Source organism: Chiloscyllium punctatum, chromosome 10 (assembly GCF_047496795.1).
Source record: "Chiloscyllium punctatum isolate Juve2018m chromosome 10, sChiPun1.3, whole genome shotgun sequence".
Classification (NCBI taxonomy): Eukaryota; Metazoa; Chordata; class Chondrichthyes; order Orectolobiformes; family Hemiscylliidae; genus Chiloscyllium; species Chiloscyllium punctatum.
Genome location: NC_092748.1, coordinates 61555604 through 61574215, shown reverse-complemented (window position 1 = coordinate 61574215; position 18612 = coordinate 61555604). Strand labels below are relative to the sequence as shown.

The window sequence follows — 18612 nt, the reverse complement described above, 5'->3', positions numbered from 1 at the left end:
TTTATAATACAGTTTACTGGAAGAATGGGGACTTTATTTAAAGGACGTTTATGGCTCCAGTGACTCTTTGATTCAAACAGCATAAACCTGAAGCTTGCAAGCATAAAATCACAAGGAGGAATATCCTTTATTTCAGATTTCCAGTATCTGCAATATTTTGCTGTTATTTGAGTCTTTAATCTGTTTTCAGCAGCCATGGTACATTATCCTGAACAATCTTTTTGAAATATTGCCAATTGTACATTCCACACAACTGTATCGAGTTCTTTCTCATTTATAGGACATTTATCCAAGAAAATATTCAGATCTGATTTTCATTGTATGTTGGATTGTATTTGGAAGCAGGGATGCTCTCTAGTAATAATAATAAGAACAATACATTTCAACAGCACAATAACCAAAGGCATTCAGCCATAATCATGGGGAAAGGGCTACCTGCTGAGCTTCATTCTTTGAGTGGTGGTATTTTCCCTGAATGAGATGTTCATTTCAAAAAAGTATGATTTCTGCCATTTATTTGTGTTGGAACTTTGAATCAAGAAATACATTTTCACCTATATGTAGCTTGATGCTGTTGCATATGCGTAACACATAGCATACTAATAGTTGTAACAAAATCATTATTATGCCAATGAATATTGAAGGCAGAATATATTAGGTACATTATTTTTAAAAGTTCCCATTACTGATGATAAAAATGCACCACTGTTGAAAAAGAAGTTCTAAATTGTGCTTAATTTTCTTTGAAAGCAGCTTTTGAAAATGTTCAATAATGCAGGGAGAAATCTGTTATGAAAGTTGCTGACTGATCTTTCAACTTTGGTTGAGGTAAAACCTGCCAGTATCAGAATGAACAGTAGTTATAAACACCCACTGTTCTTTGCATTGATGTCAAAGCATTTTTACCTAAGATAAGGTCCAAAGTATCACCCCGGAGATTATATCACTCACAAAATGGGAAATATGATTTGCACACCAATCCAAGTGATCTTTTGCAGTGTGACTATTGGTAATCTGAGATTCAGACTCCATCTTAAATTATGGGAATAAGGACATTTGATTGCCTGAGAACAAGTTCTGCTGAGGCTTCTCCAGGGCATATAGGGTGGAAATCCCAGATAATAAGTTCAGATGCAATCCCTTACAGTTTGGAAATGTTTTTAAACATATTTTTACGGCTCCTGTTTGGTTTTCGGGGGCACTTGTTTTGGTCTCGCTATCTCATTTATCAGGTGATGCAGTCATGTTTTAGCAATACCTTGTGTGTTTGTGTTGACATATTGAGTATTTGAATTCACACTTAAGTAGAATTCAAAGAATTGATTGGTATTCTCAATAATTATAAACCTTGTTTTAAATGTAATGCCACAACACACAAGGGAAACATTATTTAAACAATATTTGAATTGTCAGAAGACAATAGGCAAAAGTTAACAAAAAAAGTATTTTTTTCAGAATAACTAAAAAACTCCTACACATAAAAAGCCATTACCCAAAACGTACCTTCCACATCTTTGGGTTGTGGTGAGGATGGTGGGGAGGAGAAGGTCAATAGGTACATGCTATACAATTTGCATCTCGGGAAACAGAAAAGATTATGGGATAAGGGTGGAGTGGAAAGGAAGGAAGATTATATACAAACACTCATCTTCAGTGGTTTCAGCCTTGCTCATTTCATGGCTTCAGTCTTGGTCACAACAATGTAGTTTGCTTTTCACTCTTCCTCATTTACAGTTTTAATGGAGAAGCAGGGAAGGATGGAAAAAGCAAGAGTCAGGCAGAATTTGAGATACTTATCTGTAAAACACTACTGCATCTCCTACAAATAGTAGAGGCTATTATAGGGACCCTACAAATGTAAGGTCAGACTGTTCAGCAGCAATGTTTGGAAGCACTTTTACACACAAAGGTTGGTAGATATTTAGAAATCTCTTCCAAAAACAACATTGCTATGTTAGTTGTTAAATTTAAATCTGAGATAGACACATTTTTATCAAGCATAGGTTTTAATGGATTTGGGCCAAAGGCAGATAAATAAGTCCACAGATCAGCCATGATCTCACTGAGTGGCAAAACAGGCTTGATGGGCTGAATGGCCCACTCCTGTCCCTATGTTACTATCCCTTACCTCACCCAAAAATAAAATCATTACCTGGATTTATGCTTTAATACACCTATTATTAGTGACAAGAAGCTTGTCATGATGCTATACTTCCCAGTATATATGTGTTTGACCTTTGATTCAGTGCATAGCCTCAAGCAAGCTTTTCAGGAAATGATTTGCTGCTGTTGTACTAAGGGTTCATGGCACTGTGGTGAAGCTCCTTTCATGGCTGCTAACTCTTTGAACTGAGTGATTACTGGCTGCACATCTGGAGCTTGTGCCTGGCAGGCAGTTGGGTATCAGCTCCTTAATGCCACTTCTGTGAAGTTAGGAATGGTAAGGCTATTGCCTGGCAAGTGCTGCTTTCTAGTGAAAGGCAGCCATCTGCAAGTAATCCCTAGCTGTCACTGTTTCACAGGACCTTGGATCTGCGTGTGCCTCTAATAGCTGCTGCTAAGATCTTCAAAAACTTTGAAATTTCAGCGTCCAGGACTAAAGGCTCGAATGGAAGTTGATACTTCTGTGACGGAGAGGACAGAGCCATTACATGCTGTCTTAAAGACACCAACAAAAATAGCTTCTCTGATTCAACATTGAGTCACTCATTTAACTTCCCTTTTCATTTCTTTATCCTTAGTGTCACTGTCTTGTACCTTTTAGAACAACTTCTCCAGGTTGTCACTCAACAGCCCACCTTTTCAACCTATCCTGATTTAACATTCATTTCCTCTAAAACTCCATAATTGTCTTGGAAACTAGAAGTGAAGTGGATGCTCCTTAGTTCCAAAAGACTATTTTTTGAAACAGAGTTTAGTACAGATGGATGTGGTCATGGGTTTGGAAGATGCTGACCAAATATCTTTGGTGAAATTCTACAGTGCTTCTTGTAGATGGTACTCACTGCTGCTCCTGAGCAGTGGTGGTGGGGAATGAATGTTTGTGGATGTGGTTTCATTCAAGCAGGCTAACTTGTCCTGGATGATATCAGGATTCTTGAATGTTGAGCAGGTGTTTGCTTGATAGCACTGTCGATGATACATTTTATCACTTTGCTGATGATTGAGAGTAGACTGATAGAGCGGAAATTGGCCAAGTTGGATGTCCTGCTTTGTGTGTAGAGGAAATACCTGAGTGATTTTCCACATTAGCAGGTAGTTGCCAATGTTAGAGCTAGACTGGAACAGCTAAGCTCGGGATATGGCAAGCTCTATGGCACCTCTCTAGCTGGTAATACCTGGCTCTTCTCACTAAAAGGAAGCCTGCATTTAGGAAGAAGAAATGATTCCACAATTTTATACTCTATGTTCTAAATTCCATCAGAACTGAGGGAGGGTATGAGATATGTCTAAGGATGGATTTGGGTCAGGGTGACATCACCTTTCCTGAATCCATCTAACATGCACCACTATCGAAGATGACAAATCAAAACAGCCACTGAGGAACTTGTAGCAAGAGTATTGAGAGTGAATTAATGTTTTCTTATGCCATTATGTTTTGTTTTGGATTAAAGACTTTTTTTGTGTGGAAAATTTCCGTAAAATGTCTGACAAGTTTGCAGTCTTGTTTCCCCAGGGAGAATTCCTCTGCTAATGATGTTGGACGATGAATGAGAGAGGGCACCAGTAGAGAAGCTCAGAAATTAGGCTTATATCTAAGCATCACAAGACATCCTAAACCTCCTGTTCCTCTAATTACAAGAGAGTAGAAACCCAAAAGATCCAAAATCTTCCTTGAGCTTTTGTGTAATGAGGTAATAGTTTACCCCAGAAACCCTGGAAGAACATTGCATTATCTTACAGAGAGCATTTCAGACTTTGTGAAGAAACAGGAGGTGGTCATTACTGCACAGAGTTTGTCATTAGCTAATTCCAAGAGAAATGTGTGAGCTGTGGCAGGTCAGTCAGTTTGCTTCAATAAAGACACATCATTAATGACTTGTTTGCCTGAGAAAGTAGGTTCATTACACTTGACACTAAAAAAGACAATTGAACAAATAGGCCATTAATTTTGGTCAAATAACAGTATCTGGAAGACTGCTTAGAGTTGCATTCAAGTGCCTATCAGTCACTACTGTAAAGTAAATGATTTTGTCAAGTGAAAAGGTCTTCACTCTGTTAACATCCAATTAGTGTGTAATTGCATTTTAATACCAACAATGTAGGGAACTGCCATGATTCATTTATCCTTTGGCAGTCTTGTGTCTTTATTGTGTTTCAGAATCAAGGAGTAAAGTAGTTTGTTTTGGAAACAAGGCATATCCACATCTCTTCTAGTTTTCAAAACTATTGCAGAGAACCACCGGTGAAACTTAACGATGCAAGATCCTTAACATTGAGCACAGCTCTAGTATGTTGAAGGGAATGCTCAGATATCTAAATAGGTCTGGAGGCTCCTTCAATATGCTCCCAATATTGTCTTGCATGTTATGGTGCCATGTCCTCTGTAATTTCAATCCTCAGAAAGTCATGTATATTGATAATATGTAAGAGAGGTTCAAGTCAGAACCTGAGCCAAGAAATCAGATGTGCACATAATAAAGCTGGTGTCAAGGATAATTGCTGGGAGAAAGTTGCAAGAAAAACCCTTAGTTGGCTAATGAAAAGAAATGCATGAGCTTCATACATTTGGTCTCAATCAGGAAGCGGGAAGCGGGCACGAGAGAGAGTGTTCATGATGCCATTTGGTTTTGGACTTCAAGATGATGCTGGAATAATGAATGGTTTCAGAACAGAGAGTAATGTCCAGAAACACTTGTTATGGAGGAAGTGGGTACTGCAGATGCTGGAGATTAGAGTCTAGATTAGATTCCTGCTCCTCGGATGCTGTCAGACAGCATCCGAGGAGCAGGAATATTGACATTTTGGGCAAAAGCCCTTCATCAGGAACACTTGTTGTGGTCCAGCCATGACAAGTAAGGTTGAGATGGTAGTGTTTCTGGGTCAGCAAGTGTAACGAGCTGCTGGGTATAAAGTGTAGAGAAACAAATAAAATGAGTGAAGGTGAGAAGGTGGTAAACAATGAGGATATTTAAGTGAAATAAGATGAGCTCCTTGAAGAAGGAGAAGGTGCCAGAGGAATTTGGAGAGACACCAAAATGGGAATTGGTAATAAGAATGTGACCACTATCAAGGTAACTTTAAACTTAGGAGCTATGAAATAGGGTTTCTCAAATTAGTAAGAGGAAAAGTAGATAGGTGCCAGAAAGTGTTTTCTCTCATACAGAGTGTAAAACCTTGAATTTCACCTGCAAATAAGATATTGAAGCAAAAAATGCAGGAAAAGTTCAAGACTCAATTGAGTGTTTGAAAAAAGAATGGATGTTAGGATTATTGTGAAAGGGGCGAACCAACATATGCCAAATGGTTTCCATCATCCTTAATTATTTCCTAATCTGATCATTGGACATGCAGTACTTGAGCCCCACATATTCTGAGTATGCCACCTCATTTGGATCAATGTAATGACAGATTTACCATTCTATTTATTGTCTATTGAGGGTTGGTTAGCTCAGTTAGTTGAATGGTTGGTTTGTGATGCAGAGTGAAGTTAACAGCATGGATTCAACTACCACATTGGCTGAGGTTACCAAAAGGTTCCAGTTACTCAACCTCTCCCTTCATCTGAGGCGTGGTGACCCTCAAATTAAGCCATCATCAGTCATCTTACTCAAATGAGACAGCAGCCTATGGTTTTGTGACTTTATTTTTACTTTTATACATTATGTATTTAAATATTCATATGCATATGCACACATCTATGTAGATATAAAATATATACTTTTTGATAGCATTATGTTATATCATATGCAATAATATACAATACTTCCATTTAGAAGGAATCATTGGACTGAATAGACTCTTTGCTGAATAATGTCATATATATGGATCATTCCAGTAAAATCCTCTTTGCATTTTAACAGTGAAGATGTGAGTAAAAGAGGATTTACTGTTATCATCGATATGAGAGGTTCCAAGTGGGATTTGATCAAGCCTCTACTTAAAACTCTCCAGGAATCTTTCCCTGCTGATATCCATGTTGCACTGATTATTAAACCAGACAACTTCTGGCAGAAGCAAAAAACCAACTTTGGGAGTTCAAAATTTATATTTGAGGTAAGCATTATACTTAAAATTATATGCTCAAACAAATGAAGGATAAACTGTTGATTATTGATGTTTTTATTAACTGTTTATTTTTGCAATAAATATGGCAATGCAAAAAATATTGTTTTTAAAGCAAGGGAGGAATTAAACAATAGAGGCCAGATGCAGGCAAGTAAAGACTTCAAAATAGCAGGCATGTGTTAATTGATAAAGGTAGAGGCAGGCACCTATTGCACTGTCTAAAATAAGAACTCTTCCCTCAAGTCTGAGAATCTTGAACACTGAGACACATTGTCAGTTTCATTGAGATTGTCGAAGAAGCTTCCCTTATTGCCCTTCCAAATGAAAACAGCAGATTGAAAAAAATGACATATAGTAGTGGCCCGAACTTAATTCCTGTTTGATCCGAGCAACAAGTGATCTGGTGGAATAAATGCGGACTAAACAATGAAATAGGTCAGGTTTCATTTCCAGAGCTGCAAGAGATGTTTGTTCATGTCACCACTTACCTGCACAAAATATGGCGGAGTTAGAGTTAAAGCTGTGTCTGCTGCTGTAATTTAGGGAAATGTAGTGGCTGATATACATATCAAATAATCACTATTAATTATATAACCATTGTTTTTAATTTGTAACCAGAGTTTCACTTGAGCCCACAGGAAAAGTCACAGTTAAAATTGTGGCCACTTGTTCAAAATTGTATGCTTATAACATACAATTTTGTAAAATATAAAATCCCTAAAGTTTGGCTCTAGGCCTATCCTTCACCACCTTGCTTTCTGGAACAGAACGGTGTAGCAGAGAACAGCTGCCAAAAGGGATGTTTGGTTAAGAATAAGTATTTAGACAAAAAACAACTACAATTTCTCGTATGAATTGTGGAAAATGAAGGAAGTCGTATAAGTGTTAGAATAGGGACACCATTTGGTATTCTCAGAGTCTGAACTGTATGAAAAGTAGAACAAATGAATGGCTATGTGGACATGGGTTATGCACCTACCATAAAGGAAATAAGGTATAATCTTGGTGTTGACATTTCTTACAAGAAGTGAAATCAGAAGTATTTTGTAAGCTGGATTTGCATCACTTGAATTGAAATGAAAGTTTGCAAATTCTATTGGTGTCCTTCTGTGAAATTTACAAGAAAGATGATCTGTTAAATAGATCTGAGACATGATCAGAAAGTGATAGATTGGAAAAGACTATGTACTACATCACAGATATTACTGGATTGTACAGATGATTGCTGAAATTCAGTTTCAAATTACTGGATTGTGCCTGTTTGGATGAACATGTTTCTAACTGGAAAATGGTTCTTGGAAAGGGAGCTCCTGTTGACTCTGGTATATTGTGCCTTGAAAGAATTTCTGGAGAAATTATTTCTATCAGCCTTACTGGAACAAATAGAACTTAAAACAAACACCATCGTGAGAGAAAAAGTATTACAAATGTTAGTGGAATTTAAGGCTGACAAGTCCCCTGGATCTAATCACCTGCATCCAAGCACCTTAAAAGAAGCAATGCAAAAATAATGGATGCATTGGTTGTATTCTTCCAGTACTCCCTTGTTTCCAGAAAATTGGAAAATTATAAATGTGCCACCCTGTTTAAAAAAAATGTGGAGACAGAAAGCAGGACACTATAGTTCAGTTAACCAGGCATCTGAAAAAAATGCTCAAATCCATTATTAAAAATGTATTAGCAGGACATTTAGAATACCATAATGCAATGATAAAAATTACACAACACCAAGTTATAGTCCAACAGGTTTAATTGGAAGCACTAGCTTTCGGTTGCACTCCACAACCACCTGATGAAGGAGCAGTGCTCCGAAAGCTAGTGCTTCCAATTAAACCTGTTGGACTATAACTTGGTGTTGTGCAATTTTTAACCTTATACACCCCAGTCCAACACCGGCATCTCCAAATCATAATACAATGAGGCAGAGTCAACTATCGTTCTAAAATGAAAATCATGTTTGACAAATTTATTACAGTTCTTTGAGGATGTAAAAAATTTGGTGGAAAAAGGGGAAGCAGTATACATGGTGTATTTGGATACCACACAAGATAGGAACTGCAGAGCGTTAGTGAGACTACGCTTAGGATACAAACATATTATTAATTAGGAGCCTAATCCTGACCCACTCCTGCACCTTGATTGACAGATTTTGAAATGGTCCAGTTCCTTGTCGCACGTATCAATAAAAGATAGAAGATCAGCTGTTACTGCAGAAGATAGAATTGGAACATTGAAACAGTATTAATGGGCAAATTAATCTCAAGATTGCCAAAGCAAATGTTATTAGGTACTTATTCCATGATTTGAAGTATTATTGTTTGTAATGAACCACATAAAACTGAAAAACAGCAACCTCAAAATGACACATGATGCAGAGAATTCTAAAGAAGAGGATGGAAATAATTACATTTACCAACAAAGTATACTGCTCAAAAGGGTTTTAGTCCTATGTTGAATGTATTAGTCATGGTCTCCTTTAACTCTACACTGCTAGATAGTGTTTGTACTTTGATAATACATTGGAACAAATTTGTTGAAATGTTACCTTGACTTTTTAGATAGATTAAGAAAGTATTACCTGCTTTAGGTTTGGTATTGACAATATATTGAAATCAGTAAAGACAATTATAGATCCATGTAAAATAACTAGGGCAAACCATTGTATTAATCCCAATATATTCTCCAGTGAGTCATCTGTATTACTGAATAAGCTTTGTGTGGAAAAAACAAATAAAACTTGATATCAGGTACGATAGTCAGTTATTTTTATAAAGCCAGTGGATCTCGTCTATGCAGTCAGGACTTTACTGTATTTCCTTAACGGTCATGTGGCCTATTAAATAGACACAATTTAAAATGAGATTGCAGGGTAATTAAATTATGTTTACAATGTATAAATCTGTAAATAAATATGAAAGTGTCTAAAGATTGGCTTCCTTTCCATCTTTCATTAAATTACTGTTTAGAATGGATCACACAAACCATAGTAAGATAAATGAGCAGGCAGTCTGCTTTTTCTGTCTTGCTTAAGAGATTAGCTAGGTCACCGGGGAATTCCCTTCATCTTTGAATTGTGTCATGGGAACTTTTACTCGCACAAGGGCAGAAGGAGCATAGTACCTTTGTGACAGTTAAGCACCCTTGACAGTGCAGCACTTTCTCATTGTACGAGAGTGTCAGCCTTGACTGTGTGCTAAAGTTTCCATAGTGGAGTTTGAACATTTGACCTTCAGTTGAGAATACAACCTCACAATTAAGGCTGACAGTTCAAAAATAAAAATAAAAATCCAGCTAAGCAAATTTTTAAAAAAGTAATGATAATGTAAATAAGTGAGTTAAAGTCTAATATTCTATACCTGCTGGATCTGTGTCAGAAATCTTGGGGTGTGGGGGTTGAGGGGTATGGAGAGTGGATAAACTGTTCTTGCTCCTGTAAATTTAAGATTTTCCAGTATTAATGCTGAAATGCTGATTCTAAAACAGTGGGATATCTTTTTCAGACAAGTATGGTATCTGTAGAAGGACTTTCTAAGTTGGTGGATCCTTCCCAATTGACTGAAGAATTTGATGGTACACTGGAGTATAATCATGATGAATGGATTGACCTTCGACTGGCATTGGAAGAATTCATAAGCAGTGCTGTGCATTTGTTGTCCAGACTAGAAGACCTGCAGGAGATGTTGGCAAGGAAAGAGTTTCCCCTGGATGTTGAAGGTTCTAGAAAATTAATTGATGAACATACACAATTGAAGAAAAAGGTTATCAAAGCCCCGGTGGAGGAACTGGACCATGAGGGACAAAGATTGCTGCAGTGTATAAGGTGCAGTGATGGTTTTTCTGGAAAAAACTGCATATCTGGCAGTGCAGATTTTCAAAGCGTTGTGCCAAAGATCACCAGTCTACTGGATAAACTACACTCAACTAGACAGCATTTGCATCAAATGTGGCATGTTCGGAAACTGAAGCTAGATCAATGCTTCCAACTTCGGCTATTTGAGCAAGATGCAGAAAAGGTAAAATTTCATCCATGTAGTAGTTAACTTAATGTGCTTGTTAGAAGTTTAATATGAATTTACTTGATTCTCATCCATCTCTTTTCTCTTATATAATATCAAACAGAATTCACTTTCAAGGAATCACATGCAATTTCTAAACTGAATAAACTGCTTTACATTGAGTTTCAACAAAAATTGAAATGTGATCAAGTTTTCTTGTGACTTTATTCAATATTGTTTGAAATTTTCATCCATTTTCATTTGGTAATTGAATATCAGAACAATTATTGTTTAAAAACTTATAGAGTTGTGGTATATATTTGTTTCACATGGCTGGAGAGTAGTTAGATGTTGAGGTTAACAGTCCATCCAACAGCTTCAACTGATTCAGTGTGAATGGTTAAGATGCTATAAGGGATCAATCTATCAATCATTCAGTATATGCAGGATGGTCTGACATGAATTATCACAATTTGAGCTTTTCCTCAAGTTCCACCTGTGGAGCAAGTGGCCAAATTCTCTTTGGTCTGTCTTCAAGTGGTTGAGGGTTGTCCATATTTTCCATGGAAGATTGGCTCTTGAGACTTCATCACTAAAGTCAGCTTCCTCTTTGTGGTCAACCAGGAGGTGTGCCATTAAGAGGTGGGTCAGTCATCAGTTGTATGATGTGATGTTGTTTCCAGTACGGGTGACATGACTTGAGGCCCTGTGTCAGTGGAGGTGCTTTGTTCGCTGTCAGCCACTGGTTTTCTTTAAGGAAGATATTTTCCCTGTGAATATCGTGAGGTTCAATGTGTCTTGTTTTCTCCCAGGACACATCAGTACATTACTAAATCAAAATTATTATTCACTCTAAACCATGAGCCCAGCTGTTTCATTCACATCCCTCCAAATGCAAAGCTGTTGAAGACATCAGGACCGGTGCTACAGGTGATGGATGTTGCTAGGCTCAGCTTTCTGTAAAGCTATGCTTGTAAGATTGCTGTCAATTCTAGAACATCCCTAGACTAGATGCACATACCTTTCAGAACCTCTGTTTATAGACTGAGTGACTTTTCCTCAATACACAACCAGTTTGTTCTGGGCTTGCAAGCTTCTGTAACAAACAATTCTATATTTAAAACAAAATCACTGCCCATTGTCAGTGATGATCCCAGAATACTTTTCTCCTGCAAACTGTTGGCTTATACTCTAGAGAAGGCTATTGGGGACTGAGGGCAGTATTTAAGACATGGTCCACAGATCTTGAGGAGTAGGTCAGAGCAAATAGATTTCGGTACAAATTCTAAATGATCTTATGTCCCTTTTTGTTGCTTGGTTAAAAAAATTGAAAAGGCTTCTTTTTTAGATTAGATTACTTTACAGTGCAGCCCAACAAGTCCACACTGACCCGCCGAAGCGCAACCCGCCCATAACCCTACATTTACCCCTTACCTAACACTACGGACTTTAGCATGGCCATTTCACCTGACCCGCACATCTTTGGACTGTGGGAGGAAACCGGAGCACCCGGAGGAAACCCACGCAGACACGGGGAGAATGTGCAAACTCCTCCCGCCTGAGGCGGGAATTGAACCCGGATCTCTGGCGCTGTGAGGCAGCAGTGCTAACCATTGTGCCACCGTGCCACCCACAAAAAATAAAAGTGAAATAAAAGTGCTTGACACATGAATGTTTCTGGCATATTTATGCCAATTTTAGTTGTCCTGAGAATGTGGTGTTGGTGAATTAGCTTCTTGAGTGTCATTATAGTGGTGCTGATGAAGTTAAATAACTATCTTGTTGGATGCTTAAATGGACATCAGCTTTCCTTCCCAGAGAACATTAATAAACCATTTAACTTCTATGACAATGCAATAATTTCATGGTTGTTTTCACTTTTACTTTTTATAAACCAGCATCATATTTCCAGTATTTTTAACTGAATGCAAATTTTCAGAATAATGAATTCAGATTTATCGATTATTAATGCTGAAACCTAACCAATACCCAGCTGTAGTTATGCTGTAAAGTGTGAGTGTTTCTAAGTAGGGCTTAGTAAATGTACTTAAGATTTATTCAGTGGTTATTTTTAATTAACTTTCTCAGACATCTTAAGACAAACCTCTAGGGTGGCCTTCTGGACTAGAGATAGGGTGCTATCACTGCACCACAAGACCCTCAAGACTTATTGAGTAGTTTGTTCTTTTAAACAACCTGTACAAAGATGTTATTACAAGACTTGAACATGGGCCTCCTGATTGAGAGGTTGAGACGCTACCACTGCATCACAAGAACCTGAAGATTTATAGAGTCGATAATAATCATCAAATTTTCCAGATATGTTATGTCATACCTCTGGGGCAAGTCTGACTTAAATCTGGGCCTCCTGGCTCAGAGTTGGGGGCACTGCTACTGTACCACAGGAACCCTAAGATTTATTGAGTGTAGGTTTTCTAATCAACCTGTTCAGTGATATTATTCTATGCCTCTGGAGCAGGTGGGAGTTGAACGCAAGTCTGTTGGCTCAGAGTTAGGGACACTACCACTGTGCCACAAGACCCCTGGAGAAAATTGACAAATTGATACCACTGAATAGACATTAAGTTCAAATGGCATTGAACATTATTTCCATTAATTTTCCCCTGAATTTCTCACATGACAATTAAACATTGGTAGTTGTAATCCACAAATAATTTTCATGGTCCTCAACAATAAAGACGTTTTAATTATTTCTCTTTGACATTATAATGTTGTCAGAATTCAAAACTAAAACAAAAATAATCAATTTATTCCACCTTGCTAAAATCTTAAGCCCTAAATTCCCATGGTTTTACTGATGATACAAGAGATTCACTTTCTTGATTATAAATTTAAGATGATGGAAGGCTCAGCCAGAGACATTCGCAAATCATGATTATATGAGACATTTTAAAAAAAGATACATTTCATTGCTTGGGTTAAGGTCCACTCAGCCGGCACCTTATCCATACAGTTTAGATCAGGAAATAAGCTCAATTCTTTTGGAGCATCTTAAGACAAGGAGCTGGATTTTGTATGCCTTTACTGGATTGTTGTTGGTGAAGGAGCATGTAAAGTAGGTCAGCTAGCACACCCACTAACTTCTTACCTGTTCCTGAGCTCAGCGTCATAATTCGCAAAGTGGGCAGCTATCAAAATCTGCAGCTTGCCCACCATATGTAAATAAGTAACTAAAGGTCAATTAGGTATTTGACTACCCTATTGACCTGAATAATATGCTGCCCGTACCAAATTATGTTGGCATGGCCAGTCAAGCAGCAGTGTTCAGACTGTTCCTTCTGTTCTACATGAAAAATAGCAAGACGGAAGCAGGTTCACCTCTTTGGGGTGAAGCCTCATTCTTTGAGGGATGCCAAGTGTGTATCAGGTGCACCTGCCCAAAGATGGCACTGACCCAGTCCTTCATTTTGTATTGCCTGCCCTGCAAAACTGGGTCCCTTACACACTCCTTTGCCGTTCCCTAGACTCTAGGGTCTGTTTTAAAAACTTGGGATTGACCTTTCTGTGCAGCCATTATCCTCTCCAGGCTTCTTCCTGCAATCCAGGCAGTGCTGGAGTTGATGTAGCTGCTGGTCAGTCAGATTGACTAAGCTCTTCAGGCAAGACTTCCTCCCACTGAGAGGTAGAATGCCATTGTTCATGAATTTATCTTCCTCTCAGCGTGCTATAGCTGTCAGCGTCTAGCCATTTTTCTAGAGGCTTTGTATAGGTCGTTTGCTTTTCTCTCTCTGTCCATCTCCCTTAAGCCTTCCCATCCCCACCATTACCAACCAGTTAAACACAGCCCAAGTTTGCTGTTGTTTCATACTGAATGCTGGAAATACAACTATTGGTCTGCCTAACTCTTTCTTTGCAGTTTGAGCATACTTTTACTTTTTTTTTTGTATTTTTGTATAAACCTTTATTTCACTAATACACCTGGGAGGAAATTGGCGTATGTAAGCAGTACAAAAACAGCTTGTAGCAAATTGGCAGCTGATGTATCATTGTGTGCCTTCTTTCCACTGGAATTCATAGAACAGTAGTTCAAATCCTTTATGGAAACTGATTTCCTGGTCTCACTGTCATTTTTACTTGATTTGAGATAATAATCTTGGCAATATTTTGCAAGAAAATATAAATTAAGAACTGCCAGAGTGTATAACAGGTTGCCAATGTGTTGCAATTCTTTTTTGTGTTGCTTTAATTGACTATTTTGCCGAAATGGATATCAAGGCAATTACAATGGTGCTGAAAGTTACAACTGACAAACTTGGGAGGAGGAAATACTTCTCCCTTTTCTAACAGTGAGGCATTACTTGGATTAGGAGAGCAAATTTATGAGGGTGCAAAATCTTGATGCCTAATGATACCTTAAGGTGTGTACTCACTCCCCTCAATATCAAAAGACTCATCTTTATAGGCAAAAACATTTACTCCTATGTGGCACAGCACCCTTGTCTTTGACATCTCAGCTTCACTGCAGAGCCAGTGACAGCTAGACCATCTGGAGCAGGCTGATTCATAGACAACTTCACAGAATTCATGGGCACTCCGACAGTTGTAAAGGTCACTAAAATCTGAATGCGCAATAGGATCCTTCCAGACCACCCTAAGGGACGTGTGTTAAATGAGACAGGCTGCAAGTCAGACCTATATAAAAGCAAGTGACTGTTTCCCAGAGGCAGCACCAGATTCACTTTCTCAGTGGAAAGGAGACACCAGCTAAAATGTGCGCAGAACCTTTACTGCCTATCATGTCACCAGGGAGTCCAGAACATTGTAGATAAAAACCCATGTGGCTATCAGGACTTCTCATAGCAAAATAAATGAATATATCATTAGGAAAGGGTATCACTTGACAAATGAACTTTGTTCTGCTTCTATTGATCCTTGACCAAAGCCACTATATTCTGGATTTTCCACAGGCTGTAGCCAAGTTAACAAGAGGGTGTAGGGCATTTTCAAAGGCTATCCTAGTGTAAAGTACAGGGCTCTAAGCTCCAAGGAGGCCCACAGTTTTGGGATTAAAGGTCAAGGCTACTGTACTGGAGTCAGGGGTGGGGTTGATGTCCTCATGTCTGGGTGGGGATGTTGTATATATGTGTGTGAATACCTTATGTTTTGCACATAGCTAATTTACTGCAGGTATTATTCTTATGCAAAATGGGTATGTAAATGCACTGCATAAAATCACAGTAAAAAAGATGGCCATTCAAGCCATCATGCGTGTGCTGGCTGTTGGTTGAGATATCCAATAAGCGTGGAAACAAGCCCTTCGGCCCAACAAGTCCACACCAACCCTCCGAAGAGTAACCCACCCAGACCCATTTCCCTCTCACTAAGGCTCCTAACACTATGGGCAATTTAGCATGGCCAATTCACCTGACCGGCACATCTTTTGGACTATGGGAGGAAACCAGAGCACTTGGAGGAACCAACGCAGACACAGGGAGAATGTGCAAACTCCACACAGACAGTCACCCAAAGCTGGAATCGAACCTGGGACCCTGGTGCTGTGAGGCAGCAATGCTAACAACTGAATCACAGTGCTGCCCATTAATTGTAATATTTTTATTTCACAGGTAATGTAAGAATCTGTGAAAAGTGATCATATTTGCTTCTATATTTTTCATTTCTTCAAATCCCAGAAATTTGCAGTGCTATAACAGAATGTTGGAATTTCATCTTTAAATTGAAAAAAAGTGTTATTAATGAAACACAAACTGGTATTCCAAGACTAATGCATCTTCTGAATCATAATAATGAATGGTTTATGGATTGTAAACTAGAGCTAGTTCATAGGTTCAAGCATGTCTGATTTCCCAGAGGAGAGTTGTTAAGCCCTAGCTTATTAAAACAGCCAGCTGGAATTAGTTCTGCCTGTTAGGATATTTTCCTTACAGGGGTGTTGTTTTAATGTTTTGAGAGACAGAATATTTCACCAAAGAAATGCATTCTTTTGACATCAAATTGAGTGGTTTTGCCTTTCTGTATTACATACAAGTGCTGGAACTTTAAATGTCAGGAAAAAAATTTCTTTTATGTTGACTTCCCTGCTGAAGACTAATATGTCACATTTGGGTTAGATAGTGAACAGACATTGTACTCTTAGTCTGAGTAATCTCAGATTTGAGGCTAGAACAAAAATGAAGACGTATATTGGACAACATCACGATGCTGTAAACTAAGTTCAACACAAGGACATGCTCTGTGCTACTGTTTTGAAAGATGTTGATGGCAGAGGTTTCAGTGATAGAAGCAACATTGAATATCAAGGGGTGGTGGTTTGATTGTCCCTAACTGGTGATGGTCATAGCCTAGCATTTATGTGAGGCAGATGTTACACAAAGGAGACATTTTTATTCTAGTATGGTCGTGCTTGCCACACATTGCCGCTTCAGACTATAATCCAATGTCCATGCATTTCTCCCCTGGACTCTATTATCTTTCTTTGAGATTTTAAAATGAAAATAATTGAAAAAAAAACATAAAATTAAACAGTGTTGAAATTAATTAATGAGAATTGTGGTCTGAAAGAAAAGATTCATCTTTCGAGGAGATTTATAAGTGAAAAAAAGAAAAAAAGGGTTGTTGAGAAGGAATGGCCTGATGAGACAGAAGGGCCATCATGAACTCGATGTTTACATTGAGCAACAAAGTGGTGAGTTTATGAATGAGCCAGAACATATTTTGAATTTATAGACATGATGTAACATTGGAGTTGAAATTATTTTTAAGGAATGGAATTGTGTTAGACTTTGAATTCAATAAATGTCTGGAATTAAAAGCCATATAGTGATCATGAAATCATTGTCAATTGTTGGAAAAACCTTCAGAAAAGGAACTGCAGTCCTTACAGCCTGGCCTACGTATGACTCCAATCCACAGCAATATGGTTGACTCTTAAATGCTCTATGAGCTGGCCTAAAAAATCTATCCAGTTATAGCAAAAGTAATGAGGAAATTGGAATTAAACCAAATGGATCACTTGTCATTGAATAGGTAACAGAAGTGGCAATGCAAACACAGTTGTGTCAATACTACAAAGTTTTCCTGACACAATCGTCTCACAGAATCATATCTTTAAGACAATGTCCATCCCTAGGAATGTCCCATCCAACCAGTAAGACAGACCCAGCAGAGGTGGTGGCACAGTGGTATACAGTCAGGAGGGACCTGTCCTAGGAGTCTGTGGACTCCATGAAGATTCATGGATAAGATCGGACATGGGCAAGGAAAACATCTATTGATTACCATGTACCATTCACCATGAATTAGTGCTCCTCCATTTTGGTCAAAAGTTGGAGGAAGCCCTGAGCTTGGCAATGGCATGCTGCGTCCATCACCAAGTGTGGATTGGCAGCAGCACCACCCGTCGAGCTAGTCTGGTTCTAAAGGACATGGCTGCTAGACTTGGTCTGTGGCAAGTGGTAAGGGAACCAACAAGAGGGAAAAGCATCTGACCTCATCCTCACCAATCTGCCAGCTGCATATGACAGAATCAGTTAGAGTGACCACTATACAGTCTTTGTTCCACCTTTGCATTGAGAATAATATCCATCATGTTGTGCGACACTATCCCTGTGCTAAATGGGGCAGACTTTAAACAGATCCAGCACCTCTGGACTGGGCACTCATGAGGACCTGTGGGCCCTCAACAGCAGCAGAATAGTAATCCAATGTAATCTGCCTCATAATGGTTCCCATATCCCCCACTCTACTAATACTGTCAAGGCATAGAATTAACCCTGGTTCAATGGACAATACAAGAAGGCATGCTGGGAACAGTACTAATAAAGTGATGGAAGGTGTCATCAACAGTGCTATGAAGCAGACACCACTCAGCAATAACCTGCTGAATGACACCTAGTTTGGGTTCCACCAGGGCTACTCAGCTTCTAACCTCATTATTAGCTTTGGTCCAAACATGGAACTACAGAGCTGAACTCCAGTGGTGAGGTGAGAGTGACTTCCCTTGTCATCAAGGTCGCATTTGATCAAAGGTGACATTAAGGACCTTGAGTTGAAAAATGTGGTGCTGGAAAAACACAGCAGGCCAGGCAGCATCCGAGGAGCAGAAGAATCTATGTTTTGGGCATTAGCCCTTGTTCAGGATTGGGCTTATGCCTGAAATGTCGATTCTCCTGCTCCTTGGATGCTGCCTGGCCTGCTGTGATTTTCCAGCACCACATTTTTCAACTCTGGTACTCCAGCATCTGCAGTCCTCACTTTCTCCTAGTTGATCTTAAGGACCTTGAACCAAACTGGAGCCAACAGAAATCAGGGAAATCTGTCTGTTGGTTGGAGACATATCTAGAACATAAAAAGATGATTGTGGTCATTGTTGGTCAGTTGGCTCAGCTCCAGGACATCCCTGCAGGTGTTC

General features: G+C 38.8%; 1 protein-coding gene across 6 annotated transcripts in view; it reads left to right on the top strand.

Annotated features, from left to right (window-relative positions):
* Positions 1 to 18612, top strand: part of kalrna (kalirin RhoGEF kinase a) — a 753406-nt gene that overhangs the window by 302258 nt on the left and 432536 nt on the right. For all 6 annotated transcript variants that reach the window (XR_011961692.1, XR_011961693.1, XM_072579334.1 and 3 more), the window contains 2 exons: positions 6024 to 6216; positions 9729 to 10241. Coding sequence is in view for 4 of the 6 variants with exons in the window: in XM_072579334.1 (XP_072435435.1) it covers positions 6024 to 6216; positions 9729 to 10241 (706 nt within the window). In the remaining 2 variants the exon portion in view is untranslated. The remainder of the gene's footprint in view (positions 1 to 6023; positions 6217 to 9728; positions 10242 to 18612) is intronic.